The 17,989-nt window shown below is 41.9% G+C and overlaps 1 protein-coding gene across 4 annotated transcripts in view; it reads right to left on the bottom strand.

Annotated features, from left to right (window-relative positions):
• dnmbp (dynamin binding protein) overlaps positions 1 to 17,989 on the bottom strand; it is a 44,636-nt gene that overhangs the window by 8,978 nt on the left and 17,669 nt on the right. The window contains exon 1 of one of the 4 annotated variants that reach the window (XM_076760047.1): positions 9,371 to 11,276. The exons of 2 other annotated variants lie outside the window; for them this stretch is intronic. In XM_076760047.1, the coding sequence (XP_076616162.1) occupies positions 9,371 to 11,126 (1,756 nt within the window). In that variant the 5' untranslated portion in view covers positions 11,127 to 11,276. Of the gene's footprint in view, positions 1 to 3,521; positions 3,624 to 9,370; positions 11,277 to 17,989 lie in introns of those variants that run through there. One more of the 4 variants, XM_076760048.1, reaches the window with a different exon arrangement.

Genomic DNA, 17,989 nt, shown 5'->3' with positions numbered 1-17,989 from the left:
CTGTGACAGCAACTACAGACATACAGGCTCTCAGGAACCAGGCAGGCATTAAAGAAGAGGCAGTTAGAGGGGGGCTGAGGGACGAGAGATAACTGTACTGGAGACAGCTGATACATGCTGGACGCAATTTACTAAATCTGACTCACAGAGCTGGACTGGGTATGAAAATGTGATGCTACCAATAAGCCAAAGCCTGAAATACCTTATTATGTTGTGCCATAGACCTCCATTGTCATTCAGCAACTATTAAAACACATCAATAATCCACACTGTTGGATGCACTGATGCGTTGCTTCATTACCATGAGCGCGGTCACTGTGGTTTAAAATACGACAAACACAAAACCTGCAGCTGAAACTAGTCCCCGAACACACTAACTTTACTAAATTATTTGCACTTTAAAATACGAGAAGATCTCTGACTTCAGTAGGAACAAAGCGCTCTTGGCTGAGAGCCACAGGATACAGAGTATTGAAGAGAATGCTGGTTTTGGTCATTTTTTTAATGGATTTTCATGGACAACCCTTATAAATAAAGTTCCTATCATTATTATGGGTTCATATTAGTTTGCACTATAAGTTAGATGACATACTCAGGTTGGGTCAGTGTGATATTTGGAGGACTTATCATCATAAACCTGTGGAGGGGAAACACGGCTGTCGCTGCAGGTGCAGATTTTAAAGTTACGTCTCAGCAGGGGAAGATGCAGCATGTGCTGAGTTATGTTGACGGGTGAGGGTGACGTCACCCTCGCTCCTTGAACAGATGCTGTCAGAGGCTAATGAAGTTAACTATGATTACCCTCACATAACCCCATGCACTTGCAAATACTTTATACACACACAGCTACAGATTGCTACAGCAGCACAGTTTTACTTAAATCTCACAAAAGCAGTCAAATCATTTTGCAAACTCTGCTCCCAAATCTGACTGCTTATCAAGAAAAGCACCTGCTGCTCATGAGAGTATTGATACATAAGGCCTTGCAAAACTGTATTCCAAGCTTTTTAGATTTTGAAGCAAACATTTCAGATATGTCATAGTTTGTGAAGGGAGTCTCTGATCCTTGGGCCACCTGCCTTTTGTCTCCCTCCCACCCTGACCTCATCCCTCCCTCCCTCTCTCTCTCTCTTCACGTGACTTGGCTAAAGCTCTCCTCAAAGGAGCTTTTCTCATCGCTTGCACCGTGTCTCCCCTGCATCATCCTCCACGGCTGCTCTGCCAACTGCCGACACCCGAGCATTCCCCCACTGATGAGAAAGTAGTTCACTAATGGGTTTTAAAAGTCATGCAGCAACACAATACAAAAGACAGACTGGAAACAAAAGACTGCAAATTTAATTGGAATCAATCGGCTTATTCCCACGTTTGATCTTCTATACGCGCGCGCACACACACACACACACACACACACACACACACACACACAAAACCACATCATACGCTCCACTTCACGTGCTTAAATACTCAGCCATTTCCATCATGACCAACCTGTGAAACAGTATGGGCAGATTTGACCTACTTTTATGGAATTCCACTTTCTTTGTTCTGTGAAGTATTATAGCATTATGGAGACGTTTAGTTAAGTATTATAAAGAGTACACACACACACACACACACACACACACACTTGAAACGTTCATTAAAAATCAAATGTAGAGCAAAGCCACTATTCATTAGCTAGCATTTACTCCAAAGTATTCTGTACTGACTACTGAATTTGAAAGAAATACAAACACAATCACAGGTGCCCATGAAGTTAGGTGTAACATAAGAATATCAGCATGTGGAACTGGATCTGCTTGTGTCACTCAACTACAGGAAACACCCTCATTGCAGGTAGTATCTATTGAATGGATGCCAACAATCAGAGAGACTAATCCATCACTACAGACATCAACCTGCTGCTGAAAACCTCATTATGGCATCGAGCCAAATTGAGTGTTCAGTGAATTACTGTTCACAATAATGATGCTAACACTTGTAAGCAACTGTTGAGAATGTTTTTCAAGTCTCTAAAGTCGTCCGCTGTTTGCTTTCATTGTCATTGCGTAGATGTGGTTTGACTGTAAACACCTGTTGATTGCTAATTCAATATTAGGACCTGCTGGATCTGATAAAACAGCTGCTAAGAAATGATACTAAAAAAACAGCCCATATTAAAAGTATGTGCTGCACATTCAGGGTATTAAAAAGGAAATGTTTAAACAAGGGAAAAGGTAAGTCCTTGGGTGTACACAGTTCATTTAAACACACATACTGGAAAGCTGGTATGACATGAACATCCAGACGATGGAAAACAGGGATCATGGCTATGCAGGGGGCCGTGGGGGTGTCTGTACAGAAACCAGGCAGCATTAGGGTTAGTGAATGTGTCGCATTCAAAGGCTGACCTGGTTACACATATTAGATTGTGTGGAGAACAAAACAAAGACAATCCCGAGGTAATCTCTTGAAATATACACAATTAAAAATCCATTCATGCTGCCCATGGTGTTAACAAATGTACCTGCACAAGCTCTCAGAAATGTCGTAAATGCACAAAAGTTACTAAAAATGCAGCATTCCTCTAATCTAATGCATGTACTGCCTCCAAATGTGGAAGCAAACTGGTGGAATGTTTCATTCAGACACTGAATATGAGCTTTAAGTCTGTGTTTGTAATGCTCAGGCATCAACAGGTGGAATCAATAGTGTAAAGAAAAGCAGGTGCACTGAGTCATCCGGAAATCTCTGCGGAGCAAAATTCCAGATTTGGCAAAAGGTTTTGAGGTTTGCTCAGCAAACGCATCCAGAAACCTCAGTAAAGCTTCTGGGAACGGCAGCCTGAACACTTCACGGGACAATGTGTCAATGGTTTCAAGTAAGAACTGGTTCTTGATTCCTATGACTCGAGCTAATGAATCATGTTCAATGTTGCTTAAACCATAATCTTATGGTTAAAAATACACCGCAGACTGGATATCTGGGACAACTTAATAGAGTCCACATTTCTCACTGCACTTCACCTTCTATCAACAGACACTCAGTAAGACAATAGCCACACTCACAGCTGATGCATTAACAAAAAACAAAGTGGTGGATTTAAGGTGGCACAAACAAATGACAGCTCAGTCAGATTTATGGTTAAAATGCATTGTCTTATTGGTATGAAAAATCTCAGCTTTTCAGCCCAAAGTTTGACTTTAACAGTAAGAGGTACTTGGACATTCACCACCCTCTCCGGCTTTGCAGACTTTAATGCATGCACTGATCTTCATTCAATGTTGCAATTGGTCCATCTGCAGTTGACTTGAGCCAAAAAACAGATCAAAGAAAGGCTGTTAATGAATACAGATTTCATTTTACAGTCCCTTAATCAATGCTTTTTTACTAAAAAAAAAACTCTAAGTATTATGATCAAAATCAAACATAAGATTTCCCTAAACTTCCCTGGACCAAGCGCTACATTTTCACTGTCTCATACACAGACAAAAAGAGAGCAAGAGGGAGAAAAGAGAAGGCAATGAGGCCTCACCCACCTGCTGCTCGCAACTTTCTTCAAACCACTTCAAAAACAAGTACACCCCCCCCTCAAACACATGCATTGTGGTTCAAACAACGCCACCCATTCTGTAATAGTCCATTGTCAATCTGAAGTCCAGCTCCTGAGCCTTGTAGAGGACTGCGCGTCCCGCTGCAAAAACTCCATTCCAGACCTCCAATTACCATGAGAAAGGATGGGAACCCACCATCATTAAGCACAAACACACACACACAGACACACATGCACACAGAGGAGGATGACCACTCTGGCAGACAATAAAACCTGGAGCTGGACTGTAGCTGTCTGCTGCTAAGTGTCCTGCATGCTGGGTCCCAAATACCTCAGACTAATCATCATAGCAGACTATGTTAGCAGTGCATAAAAAATCAACGTGTGTGTCGATGCAACTTTGGAAAGCTACTGCTCATCAGCAGCAAACTCAAAATCGAGCATCTTTGGTATGCACGGCGTCTGGTTTGAGTGCACTTTGTCATTTTCTGAGTGCGAACACACACTCCAAACCTGCTTACACTCAGCGTGTGGTCTGGAATGGGGACAATTTAGCTGTGGTGAGGTGCTGCAGGCATGCTACGCCAGTCTGTATCTCATTATCTCATCTATATCTTCACTTTAAAGTTATATTGCTTGATCTGTTTGTCTGTGCTGTGCTTCACTATAGATCCTGAATGTATGTTGATGTCTGTCTTAACAAGGGTAATTTGTCATTTGTTAAAAGACATGTAATTGAAATTCTATATTTAGATGATGGAAACCCTTATTTATACCCTCTGTTTATCTGGTTACGCTTCATTCACTTATTAATGATGCTTTTTGAGCCACATACACTCACATTTGGCTACAGTAACATTTACTCGGGGTGATGCAGAGTAGGATGAGTCAGATCCACTGCAGTCTAGTCCAGTTCTGTGATGAGTCTGCTTCATGTTTCATGGTCGGCTGACACCTGAGCAGACTCCTCCTCGGACAGGCTGAATTCCATCAAAATCATGATGCCTCAATTCAACATCTTTTTAGCTTGCATTCAAGGATAATTTTCTGGATTTTTTTTCTTTAAGTAATCTCAAGAATATTCTTTCTTTCATCAATCTCTTTTAAAGGTCTATGACTTTGTGGCACAACCACAGACAATCCAGTTTTCAAGCGACACCTGAACTCACAGTCTGTGCTTGGTGTGCTCCACTAAAAACTGTGCAAAGTCAAAACGCTGCCCAGCACAGAGCGCTCTAAGGTCGCGCACAATCGCTGCTGTGTGTGTGTTCAGCTCCAAAGTTCACAGCAGACTGCACAGTCACCCGGGCAACAAGAATAGCGGGGGCCCTTCTCGTATCAAGCCAAGTTTTGGAGAGCAGGGAGTGGCTTTGCTGAAATAATCACATGGGAAACTCTGTGTGAGTGAGTGTGTGTTCAGTTGGAACATGAAGCATACATGAGAATAAGTTCATACAAGCTGTGAAAACAACACTGGCGGCAGTTTTTAACCAACAACCTGCGAGCCACGACTTGCATTTAATACTGGATATATTAAAAAAAAAAAGTCCCTGACACTGTAACTGGCTTAAGATAACTGTGTCAGGAGAGGCAGTGTAAATATTAGCAAGACTCTAAGAGGCCTTTTCACACATTAACTTTGTGCTTCTGCACAGAAACAAACAAAATCTAAATGCTTCTCAAAATTTTGAGCTTCTTTTTAAGTTATCCAAGCTTATGAGTAAGCACATAAGGGCTTTCATTTGGCCGTATCCCCGGGCTTTTGTCCAGATTTGTCGCACCAGGTGGAAGGCCACTTAAAAATGTAGAAAGGGGAGTTTATTCAGTGACATACCATCCTGTTTATCTCTTTTAGGGTCAAATGTGAAAAGGTCACATTCCTGCTCCTGGTAGAAACTCACAGCAACCTTTATGAACCATTGTTGGGAATTCCTGGTAATTACAAGCCTCCATTCAAGCCATTATAAAGGCAGGTTGTGTACTGACACATGTAACGTTCAGTAAGTGACTTAATCCTGTGTTCAGTGTTCGGACACCAGGAGATACAACTCATCTTGTTTTCAGGTGGATAAGACGACAGTCTAATCCAGAGATTGAACAGCTGCTACAATGCTGCATGGCAAATGGGACTGAGACTGCGATCTCTGGCTTCCTTGGAATTTCTCATTTCGGCTCATTTCTGTGATGAACAATGTCCAATTACTTCGAGAGATCATCAGCTTTGCATATGTGCAGTGAGAAGTTTAGGAGGAACCAAAACCACTCAGTGAGGGAGCTATTCAACCAAAAAAGATGTCCTATCTTCACATTAATGAAGAGTTAAGGAGGGGGCGGTGGGTCTATTGGGTCCTGCAGGTGGTTTGGTGATTCACACTGATGCAACAACAGGTAAAAAAACATTTAACTACTCATGAATCTAAATGTTACAGAAAAAATGGTCAATAACTTTTACTTTCTGTGCAGGAGAACATTTGTTCTTTCAGTACAACCTGTGTGTGAGAACAGCCTTGAGACTGTGAGACTGATGAACTTACGGCTTTATATCTGGACAAGTTAAGACAAGGATCTGCCTGAGGACTTTATGAGTTTTTTCCTACAACAAAATAGGAGAAGTGAGTTCAACTTAACCTTCTGTTGTATTGCTCTGTCAACCGTTACATTCAATAAGCTGAAATGGACAGATATTGACACCTGGTTATCAGGGTTGCATGATGAGCAACTAGTTGTCCAGTAGAAGTACAAGTGACAACCTGACATTTTCAAGCAATTATGCCGGTTTTCCAATGGGACTCCCATTTATAGCTAAACTGCAACTGTATGTGGCTGTATGTTTCACTCACATGTCAACGACATCCACAAAAACTGGCTACATCACCATTCCCTGTGTCTTATCATGAGAGTCCTGCAGGGAAAGTCCGCAATGTCAAAGATCACTTGGCTGTCTTTTCCCACACTTCTGTCTAGAAAGCACAGATAAAATCAGTCTTGTTCCCTATGCAGGTACAAATAACATTACCCAACCCAGACCTGAAGCACGCAGAGATGTGACCACTGATGTGCTGTAGTCCTGTTTTGGACGTGAGACTTACAAAATCAGATCGATTAACGTGGGGAATTTAAAACTCCTGATGAAGCAACTCTAAGCTTCTTCCACTATGAGGATTGTTGCGAAACTATTTGGACAGTTTTAACAATCTTCGTATGAAACTAGATAAGTTGCAAAACTTGAAGGAGGACCGAGGATGAACCAAAAAGATGTTGGTGTGGCCTCCACTGACTCATGCAGACTTCTTGAGCCAAATCATTTTTTGGCAACTGACTTTTTTGCTTGCCAGCAGTGAGATAAGACACCCTTAAAGCAATGTCGTCAGACGGTTTGAGATCTGGTCCAAAGATTTTCTGTCTTAACCCCTAACTCCCCCACCCCACCTTCATCCCACTGCCCACCAATAGCAGCGACTGTTCAAGGATTACAGAAGACAACACAGCATGTGCTGCCAGATCATCGCTGGATGACGACACATTACTCGCACAGAGACGCTGCTCAAACAGCAGAAGACATTTTTTAAAAGTTCAAGAGTGCACCATGAACAGAAGTTCAGCTACATTCTAAAACTCCTACCTGTTCAGCAAGTGTCAAACAAGAAATAAGTTACACATTAACTGCATACCTATATGTTCCTGCAAAAACGTCCTTCTACAGTCGTCGTTGGTATGAAAGAGATGATGTCTTGATGGATGCCAAGCAAATGCAGGAATTTACAGTAATAGCATTAGAACCAAATTAGAGCTTTTGTTACTGTGGTACTACATAGGAAATGAGTAGCACATACACAAAATAAAGTTCACAGTACAACTTATATGAAGGCTTAAAACTGTAATAGCTAAATATTGATGAGCTGCTGCTGTTTACTAGGCTCTATAGATTTTTCAGACCAAGGGAGGGGTCTAATATCAAATACTGAATTACCATGAACAAAGGCCCTTATACATTCTTAAGGCCCATCCCAAAAAGCCTCGGCCATCACCTCAAGGTCACTGAATCACAGCGTAAACACAATAAGTACTACAACAATATGGTCTAATGTTGTTAGCCATGCAGTCAATTGCTTTACTCAGAGCAAACCCCTGACAGAGCTGAAACAGTTTAACAAGATTAAAGGATGACAAGACACTGCAGAGGCAAGTGTGCATGTGTATGAGTTTTGAAAAATGGCGTCATCTCTCAAATAAGCCTCTAAAGGCCCCACTTCCACACACACATGCGCACACACGGAGTATCAGTCTAGTGTTGCAGTGAAGGAGTCAGGCCAGTGCTGGCTGCCGCCTGGCACCAGACGGACCCCCGCCATCCACTCACCATGCTGACGCTAGGGATTAATACTTGGACTCCCGAAATGGATGGGTGGTGGGGGCCGATGTGTACACTTGAGTGTGTATGTGTGTTTCTAGGTGACTGGGGGAGGGGTTGTGGGGCGCCACCTGCTTCTCCTCAGACACAATGAAGGGAGTCAGGAGTGTTTTCTCTCCTTCGATTCCTCATGAAACCCACTCGCACACACACACACACACACACACACACTGCTGTTGATGTTGTGTTCGTTGGTTTTTGTGTCTACAGACTATGACTGTTGATCAATATACCCAAGTGAACCCTAACCATCCCAGCACCCCAAGTTCACAACTACTCTGTCCACACTGTCCACTCCCATTGTTAAGAGGTGATAACATCATTATTGTGGTGGGTGTTTAACCTCAAAACAAAGCCCACTGAAATGTGTCCAAAGGACTGAAAGTTAGCATCAACTTTAGAGTTAAATTCTTAGGCTTTGTTTACTGATTCTATTGACAGATATCTTCTGATCTAGGAAACTTGACACTGATAGATTGCACAGTTTGCCTTTTTAATTTAAAAAAAAAGTATTATTTTGCCAACCCGACCCAAAATTGGTTAACATATTGTTCTGAATTTCATGTGGTCTTATAATAACAAAGTCCAAAGTTTGGCTAAAATAACACAGCTTAGTTGATTATCTGCACAACTTGGTAACTTGATGTGCTTTGTAAATGTAACTGTAAGATTGTATATAGTAAATAAATATGAGTTCTGTATACCAAACATACTTAATTATCTCTAAAACAAAACTACTTCACTCACCATAAATTCTACAGCTTTACAGGGTGAGTTTTTGAGTGTATCCCTATCTGAAGACAACAACCAAGATAATGAAAGACTGAGTGTTCAGTGAGACAAGAACTGAACAGACTAGTTGTGTGTGCACATAGCAGTTCTGCAGAGTACGGCAGAAAACTGCAGACAGGGAGAATGACAGTGACAACAAAAACACGGAGCCCACAAAACCTGTTCTGCGGGTTCTTAAACCTACAAATACCTGACAGTTTCCTGTGAGATAGGTGATACTGGTACATGCTCACACACACACACACATACACACACACAGGTTCCAACAGACGTTTCTAAGGATGGGAGTCTGACTAGTCAGCAGTCTGAAGCCTCCAGCATTGATTAGAGGAGCACCTCTGGAGGTCACCAGTGATAAGAGGAGTGACAGAGACTGTCAACTTCTCCTCCCTGTTTTACCTGCAGGGTTTGGGAACGACAAAAGCACTCACAAACCATGTGTCCTCTTGTTTTTCAAGATCTATTTAGTAATGTGGAGTTAAACCTTAGCCTCTCATCTTACTTGCAGACTGTTCTGAACCCTCTAAAACTTAAATTTAGGAACGATCACATACACATCTGTAAGTACCTTATGGTGTGCTAATACAGCATATGGAGGACCTTGTCTTACATGACAAAACCCTTGTGTTTACCTTTGTTTGGTCTCCTGGTGGTAGCAAACTGGGACTTTTGCAGGGAGCTTGGGGCTGTCTTCCTGTAGAAGCTGTTACGATCTAGTGAACCCACATAAACTGGCTTGCGACCCCGTTTCGCACCAATGCTCCCTGCACTCGACTCATAACCTCTTTCCAGTTCATCACTGTGCTGGTATATAACGGGATCCTCAAAAGAGTGCATTTCCCTGAGTGACAACGTCTGGTTCTGCTGCTCAACCCATTCCTCACAGTGTGTCTTGCGATCTTTTTCAGGGTATTCCTCATATGATGAATCCATGGATATTGAACGTAAATCCCGATATCTGTCCTGGAGCTTGTTGTGGGAACGCTCCCCTTCTCTGGATTCATGGTGGTCTTGCTTCTCATGGTCATAGTGGTTCACAGTCCTCCGCTCATAGTGGTCCCTTGCTCTGTAGTGGTCCCTCCTTCTGTGGTCATAGTCATCATCTCTCCTGTCACCACCTGTATCCTTGTACCTGTTGTAGTGATCCCTCTCCCTATAACCACAGTGCTCATCCAGTTCAGAGTCATACTGGCCCCTTCCTTTACGGGTGCAAGTTTCCTCACCCCTTCGATTATAAAAATCCCTGTCTTTATAGTTATCTTCTCTGCGGTCATATCGATCCTCTGCGTGCCGGTCATAGTAATAGTCTTTGCGTTTTTGCTCATCATGATAGCGGTCCTCCTCTCTACGCCGGTAGTATTCCTTTTCTCTGTAGCGATGGCTCTCTTTAGAGTCATAATAATCCCTATCATGGTCACAGGGATGATCACTGTCTCTGTAATTGTCTCTGCGAGTGTAGGTGTCTTTATGATCATAGTAGTCTTCATACTCACTGTTGTAACTGTCACGCTCTCTGAGATCAGGTTTGCGTTGTTTCCTGCTCTCGTAATATTGCTGCTCTCTGCTCTCATAGCGCTCATTGCATTTCCTGTCATAATGATCCCTGTGCCTATATTTGTCCTTCTGATCATACTCCTCCATGTCTCTGTGATTCCTATGGTCATAACGTTCAGCATTATGGTCATTTTCTCTTCCTCGATCATCCCGTCTTCTCCTGTCCTCCTCCAGTTGATCATACCTGTCTGTAGTCCTGTAGTCATTACTGTTTTTTTCTTGTGGCACTCTGCTGTAGCCCTCGGGGCTGTAATCCTCAGGGCCCTGGTAAAAACAATGCTTGCCTTTCCATTCCGATATCCTCACATCTAGGTGACCATCCTCTGAGCCAGGATGGAAGTAAACGTTCTGCCCATGAGGGCTCTTCTCATTAAAAGCTGCCTTGTGCTGGTCATCATACTCCCAACTGGGTTGGTGGCAGATATTGGCCTGTCTAATTTGAGCTTGGTTCTCCCATTGTACCGGCCATGGAGCTGGTACATGCACTGGAGGTGGCACCGGCCCACCTACAGGCACCATCATGCCTCCATGTACTGGCACAGGGTAGCCTGGAGCTGGAATTGGGTCACCAGGACTTGATACCATGACTGGTCCCTGTGGCTGCCCAGGAGGAACTACTCCATACCCAGGATATCCAACCTGTTGCTGCTGAAGCTGCAGTTGGTGTAGTTGTTGTAATTGTTGCAGATGGGCCATCCTCTCCCTCTCTTTGGTCCAGCCAGCATCTCCCAGCTCCTCCACACTCTTCCCTCTCCGTATCGGGACACCAGCAGCATAGTTCCAATCCACCGGACTAAACATGACTGGGTTGCCATAAACCACCGGGCTCTTCATGGCTCTTGTTGTTTTTATCAGCCAACCCGGTGCTGATACAGTTTCTTGTTCAACGTGGCTTATTCCCTCTTTCCAAAGTCCTGCATTCCATAACAAAGCGCTGTGGGAGACTCCACCTGTCAGGCATATTGTCTGTAACTCTCCCACTTGTTTTCTCTGTCTTCTCTCCTCTGGCTCAGCAGGACTGCTTGGCCCAAGCACCTCCCAGCCCTGGGTGTAACTGAATCGTACCCTCCCAGCAGCTATCTCAGCGAATCGTGGAAGGAGGGGGTGGGTGTTACTGAAGGAGGGGCCTCCTTGGGTTAATGATTCAGTGGAGTCACATGAGTGGAGGATTAGCCCTACAGCCCCTCCCAATGTTTCAATTGGCTCGTACCTCTATTTGCAGGAAAACAGTCTGCCTGGAGATTTTCTTTGATGGAAGATGGTGACTAACTTCACAGTCTGCCTTTGAGGGCCTCAGACTTTGGCACCTAATGTTTTGTTTTTCACTACCATGAACAATCCTCCATCCTTCCTTGTATCCTGTTTTCTTTGTTTTTACTATTTCCTGTGGGTTTCACTGCTATGTTCAAGGGGTCATTAATGGCGCCTGTAGTGACAAAACCAATAATGGAACTCATTCCTGTCTGTGTGTACAACCAGCTCCAACTTTCATGTTTCACTTTCAACACTGGCCAACAGGCCACGATGTTTGTGTGTAAACTGAAACTGAGCAAGAAACTGACCTTACTCTATCAGTTTGACTTTGCTCTACAATTCAGGTGAGGAACAATCATTTACACATGAAGATGGCCAAATGACTTTTTTTTTTAAAACAAGTTTTATTTTGGAACGACTGATCGAAATAATGGAGTGGAAAACAAGTGAGAGATCTAAGCAAATGATTATAGTTATTACATTTAGTTACAGTGAGTCAATGAGTGTGGAGAGGGACAGATTTCTGAGAGTACACAGTCTGATAAGGCCAGAGCAGCTACTGAAAAAGTAGCTGCTGGTGTGTACAATGAGCCATTGTTGAAGACTGTCCCCACTCACAGAAGAGACACGATCTTTTAGTGTGAGAAAAAACTCAGGCCTATTCATAAAGCAGGAGTATAATATATCCCTCCCCCGCCTAACTCTCCATGAAAGAGGCAGGTTTAAAGGACTTGCATACACTCAAGTGCACGTGACACACACAGACACACACACATGTGGACCAGCGTCAATTTACCATCAAATCAAAAAATATAAAATGTAATTAGAAGCTGAAACTTGTTTATTCTTTAAATAGCAGTTTGATTTTTTCCCCAGGATTTATATTCAGTGTAAAATCAATTTCCTTGCTTGATTAAACTGACCTCAAGTCAGCTGAGCTACACAAACCCTTATCACAAACTAGGAAATAAAATGTACTCTAACTTCAATTATGAAAAGTAGCACAAAACAATTATAATTGCTAAACTGCTTTGTTATCTAAATTTTCCCTTGTTCTGTTAAAGAGAGGATATTTTTGTAAATCCTTGTTAAGATGAACACTATTGCAATGCACACACCAAAACCCATATAGCACACAAACAGTTTCACAAGGTAAGGTTGAGTATAGAAATCTTACTCAAACATGGTTCTCTTATTACGTAAGGCTATTTAATTATCAGTGTTCAACATCTCAGCTTTCAATAGCAGAATACAACCGAAACTGTGTGTCTGCATACGCGTGTCAACAGTAGGAATGTTGAATACAACATTCCTCTCTGTGGCTCTGTTAGCTTATGTAGATGAAGCAGTCAAGGACTTGATCCATGTTCAGCACATCAACAAAAAGTATTGGTGATGTCCATGAATAAGGTCATATATCAAACTGTCTGCAGCCTAGTTTGTGAGGCTGACTGAGGGAAACCCGAAGCTGAAACAGATCCTCAAAACAGTGTTAAACAGATCGGGCCACAGAGTCATGGAAGCTGATGGAGGCATTTTAATGGTGGGTTTAAAGAATTAAAGGAGGCTGAAGGTCAAAGAGCTTAAACAAGAAAAGAGGAAACACAGAGAGATGGTGGGGCAGAAAAAGCTGTACTGCTGTGTGAGAAAAAGAGTGACTAGCACCAATTACAACTGATTTACAGTGGCTTCATCATATTATATGTCCTCGTTAGTATCAGGCATCATATAATGCTCTTTATGCATACTTAATTAATGTAATGCACATACAGTGTAATATGTTTTGTAATTCCATTCGGATAAAGAGATCAAAACATGATATTTTTGCTACTTTCTGTCACCAAAGACTCCACTGAAACTCTGTCAGTTCAGTCCCAAAGCATCACCACCCACACATAAAGCACACTGCAAGGCAGCCATGTACTGTACAGCTGGGCAATAAGTCAGTATTCTAGCTTACTGACCTTCAGTGGAATTGTATTATGATTAAAAGATCACATCATGTAATAATTCTTGCAAATGGGGTTGTTGAAAGTAGTGATTCTGAGCAATCGTGACGCAAATACAACATGAGAGAAGAAGTATTAACACTAAATTGAACACTAAAAAGAACAGGTGCCCAGAGACACCAGAGACACTCTGTAAGCATATGACTGATTCTTTCGGTTTCAAGGACTTTGAACTGGTCTCTGCACAGTGGAGTGCCGGCAGAGTCCAGTGTTGAAATTACTCCCTGCCTTGCAACAATAAGCTGCCATTGTCTTTCAAACGTCACACACAGGAACACACCCTGCAAAAGCACGGAAAACACTCACTCCTGGGTGAGGGTGAGAGAGTGTGTGTGTGTAGAAACATAACAATAGGATGACACATGTTTTTTGGAACAAGGATCCCAAGACTATGCTTGATATGTATGCAACTTTCTGCGAGAAAAGGAAACATAATATCCTATTAACAAATCCCTTTTAAAGCCTCAGTATCTGACCAATATGTTGTCAATTAACGTATCAAACACTCTGCAAAGGGAGTGTATGTGGCTGTTTTTCCCTTCCAGATGCTGAATCTCAACTCTTAGAAATCATGTCACTATCTCAGTCCATTTCCACTTCTAAGAGTGTGGCAAATATCAAAGGAAAAACAAAGATGAAATAGTTCATTTTATGACACTGAAAGGAGGGTGTGAGAACTCCTGCAATGTGATGAGTGAATGGAAACTATGTGGATGCATGACCCTTAGAGGCACGTGCCCCTGCCTTCAGGCTGATTCCTTTCATTGACAGACGTAAAGATCAGAGAGTCACCCATTGACAAGCATAAGAGAGCGATACATAAAATCTAACAGGATATGAGTCATTAGTATGTAACAACAATAGAAACAATAAAAACAGGCATTTACTGATTATTAGTTCACTGGTATAATGACAAACAAGAGGAAAGTATTCAGTTAGAATACACTGGAATCATCTGATGGTAATTAGATTACTTTAGATGATCTGAGACTAAGAGAACAATAGCTTCAACTACAACCGTTTTTAAAGTCTGACAATCAGGATTGATTGCCAATCATTGTGAAACTTAGTAGACAATAACATAGATACATGAGCCACATTAACATCACAAAGAAACCTGTTTGCTGGCAGTGATTACACTGAAAGCTTCTAAATGAATGAGGACATTTGCATGGGTGGGTGAGTGTGTGTAACAGTGAGAAATGGTGAGCTCTGCTGTCGGAAAGTTGATGCAAGTGCATCAATTGATGAAACAATAATTTAAGAATCCAATGTTGCCATAAAAAAGAAGTCTTGCTCGTTGATTTGAAACATTGCCCCCAAAATTGTCAAAATAACGACACAAACACAAGGGTCATATTAAATCTCATTAGTGATATTGAAGTGATAAGTACCATAGTTCAAACAGTATGACAAAGTTGAAAAATTTACATAACCTCTCAGTAAAACACTGTCATATTGCCGAAGAATGACAAGTTTAGGGAATTTTTCCTTTTAAGCTTTTAATCAACAACAACGCGTCATGTTCTCAACACAGATAAATAAAAACTACAAACAGTTTACAACTCATTCATTTGTCCATCCTGCATCCCTCATAAGAAGTTGAATCCCTACAGGTAAAGTCATTTGGAAACTCTCTCAGCATCTACTGTCATTTCCCTTGAGCAAGGCACTAGAACCTCTTTGTGCTGCACTGACTCAGTGACCAGTAGGTAGAGAACTGAACAAGCAGCTGTGGCTATAAGCAAAAGTGTTGCCGAAAAACAATGACAACGCTCAGTCGACACAACACTGTCAAACAGCACTCTGGTCTACTGGTCTGACGAATAACCTGATTGACACCACGTTCAGTTCGAGCCTACCTTCCACTCTGTTGGACCTGGCCTGCCGAGCGAGTCCAAACAGTGTGGAGAAGTTTGCCATGGGCCATGTCACAGCTCGCCACAACCACACTTTGGGTCCCACTCTAGACGGAGCCATGCTCTCTCCACTACTGCAAAAAATCCCCAAATCCACATTCAGCGTATTCCCTCTCCGCACACCTTTTGAAGGACTGATGATGGAGAAAAAGGATGAAGAGCAGGGTGAGCTAACTGTGGGCAAGGTGAAAGAGGTAAGAGGGATTTAAAGAGAGAAGGAGGGTGGAAACAGAGACCGAGGCCCACGTGCATTGCTGACCCTCTCACTGTGTGCAGGAATGCACCTCGTACCTATGTGAAAAAGTGTTGGGCTGCCAAAGACAGCAGTGTGCACCCAGACAGGATGAGACGGCAAACACAAATCTACTGCATAACTATTGTTTTTGACATATGTAAATACACCAGGCAAAAAAAAAAAGAACTATTTCTGTGTTCACAATTACTGAAACTGTCTACTTGTTAGAAAACCTGCGATATCTCTGTGAAAACAAACCTCACTTTCAGGTTCATCTTGTGTGTTGATGTTTCTTTCGGACTTTAAAAACAGTTGTTGTAAGAGTTTATTGCAGTTTCAAAAGGATAAATCAGTCATGCCAAATGAGAAGTGAAAGCTGTAAGCTATTAATACATATAAACTTGATTAAATTTGAACAGTACCTGACAAAACAACAAATTAATTTCCCTTTACCTCACCTAAACCCAACAGCAACATGCTGATTCTGCCGCATTTGCTATACTTTTCTAAATTAGCATTGTGGGTTACGATAACGATAACCCCTAATTTAAATATACAATCCCGATCACTGTGGAAAGCAAATAGGGATGTCTTGTTTGCATAGTTTACAGTGGAATTTAAATGACTAGTGTCCCCATGTGTGTGTGGGTGTGTGTGCGTGTTTGTGTGCGTTTAGAGGACAGATTCAGTATTTGTGACCCGAGTGTGTGTACATGTGTATGTGTGTGTGTTTAGGATAGGTTTAGGGGAAGGGTAAGAGTTTAGCTGTTATGGTTAAGGTTAAGATAAGGGGCTTGGGAATGCATTATATCAATGAGAGTCCTCACAAGGATAGAAGTACAAATGTGTGTGTGTGTGTGTGTGTGTGTGTGTGCAAAAACGTGTATGTTATGGGGACATGAATTTGTTTTCACAGTCACATTGAGGGGACTGACCTTCCTTATGAGGACAAAACACAAGTCCCCATAAAGTGAACCATTAAATTTTAGGGTGAAAACTTGGGCTAAGGTAAGGGTTAAGGTTAGGTAAGTAGTGGTTATGGTTATGGTAAGTCTCCAAGAAATAAATGCAAGTCTATGTAATGTCCCCAAAAGTGATGGAAACACACGTGCGCATGTGTGTGTGTGTGTGTGTGTGTGTGTGTGTGTGTGTGTGTGTTGGAATAACAAGTCAAGGAGGAAATCTTTTAAGCAGCAATGACTCATTTTTAAATTCCTGCTATATTACATTTTGTCTTCAGTGAATTGGTATTACTTTTTGAACTGACCTGCAGGCATCCAGGCCTCAGAATTGAACTCTGACATCAAGTAAAACAAATTCTACTTTGTCTTCTCTTCTTTGTTGTTTCCATCTCATTACTTCAGCTACAGTAGTGAACTGACATGTAAACTAAAAAGGGAAAATATCTAGTAATGCACATGGATCTGACATCTTTGTTGGTTCTCTGCTGACTTTCTGATGTTTCTGTCCTCAGTTTCTTCATAATTTAATCTCACTGATGAGTAATTTCAACCGACAAATATAAAGGTTTGTCAGATTTCACACACTCGTTGTAGGATAATCTTCTGTTGAAGTCAATACCTACAGAACAGTCGGATGCTGCTTGAAAATCATTATAACTAACATTAAATTAAAAACATATGTATATATGAGTTATCAAGATCCTGAGTCATCCCTGTACAGGAAATACTTGATCAGCTCTCCAGGGTCCAGTTCTCAGGCCTGTAGAGTCTCACCCTAACAGGTTATAACTGAGAACTGTTTAAGCTGCTGACGATGAGATGCACCTAGCTTCTAACCTGCCTATGGCAACAAGATAGCCTCTGAGTTGAGTTCAGTTAACAGCCACGCCCGTTAACGGCAGCTCTCCTCTAGATGATCTGGGCTCTTGGTATGGTGCTAGGATTAAGAACCTTTAAGATGTTAGTCACACAACCAACCACACTTTACTACCATCAGAGAACTATCAAAGGAATGTCCAACACTTATACCTTAACTTCAATTTGACTATTTAATTGCAATTGTAAGCATTTTGAAAATACTGAAGAACAGCAAATCCTCACACATCTCTTCCTTAAAAAAATGACTGAAATTAAAAAAATCTCTCTTTTGGGAAACTCTTGAGGTATTTGTAAGCATAAAACCTGGCACTTACAATGACAAAAATCAACAAAGGTTCAGTATTTAATCAAACCTACCTTGTCTCCAATTGCTATGAGTTCTATGATGCTATTGTTACCTCTAGATTGTCCAATGTCCAATTTTGGGTTTAACCAAAGA

The sequence above is a fragment of the Chaetodon auriga genome, chromosome 20 (genome assembly GCF_051107435.1).
Source record: "Chaetodon auriga isolate fChaAug3 chromosome 20, fChaAug3.hap1, whole genome shotgun sequence".
Taxonomy (NCBI): Eukaryota; Metazoa; Chordata; class Actinopteri; order Chaetodontiformes; family Chaetodontidae; genus Chaetodon; species Chaetodon auriga.
This window is presented reverse-complemented; position numbering and strand designations above follow the sequence as displayed.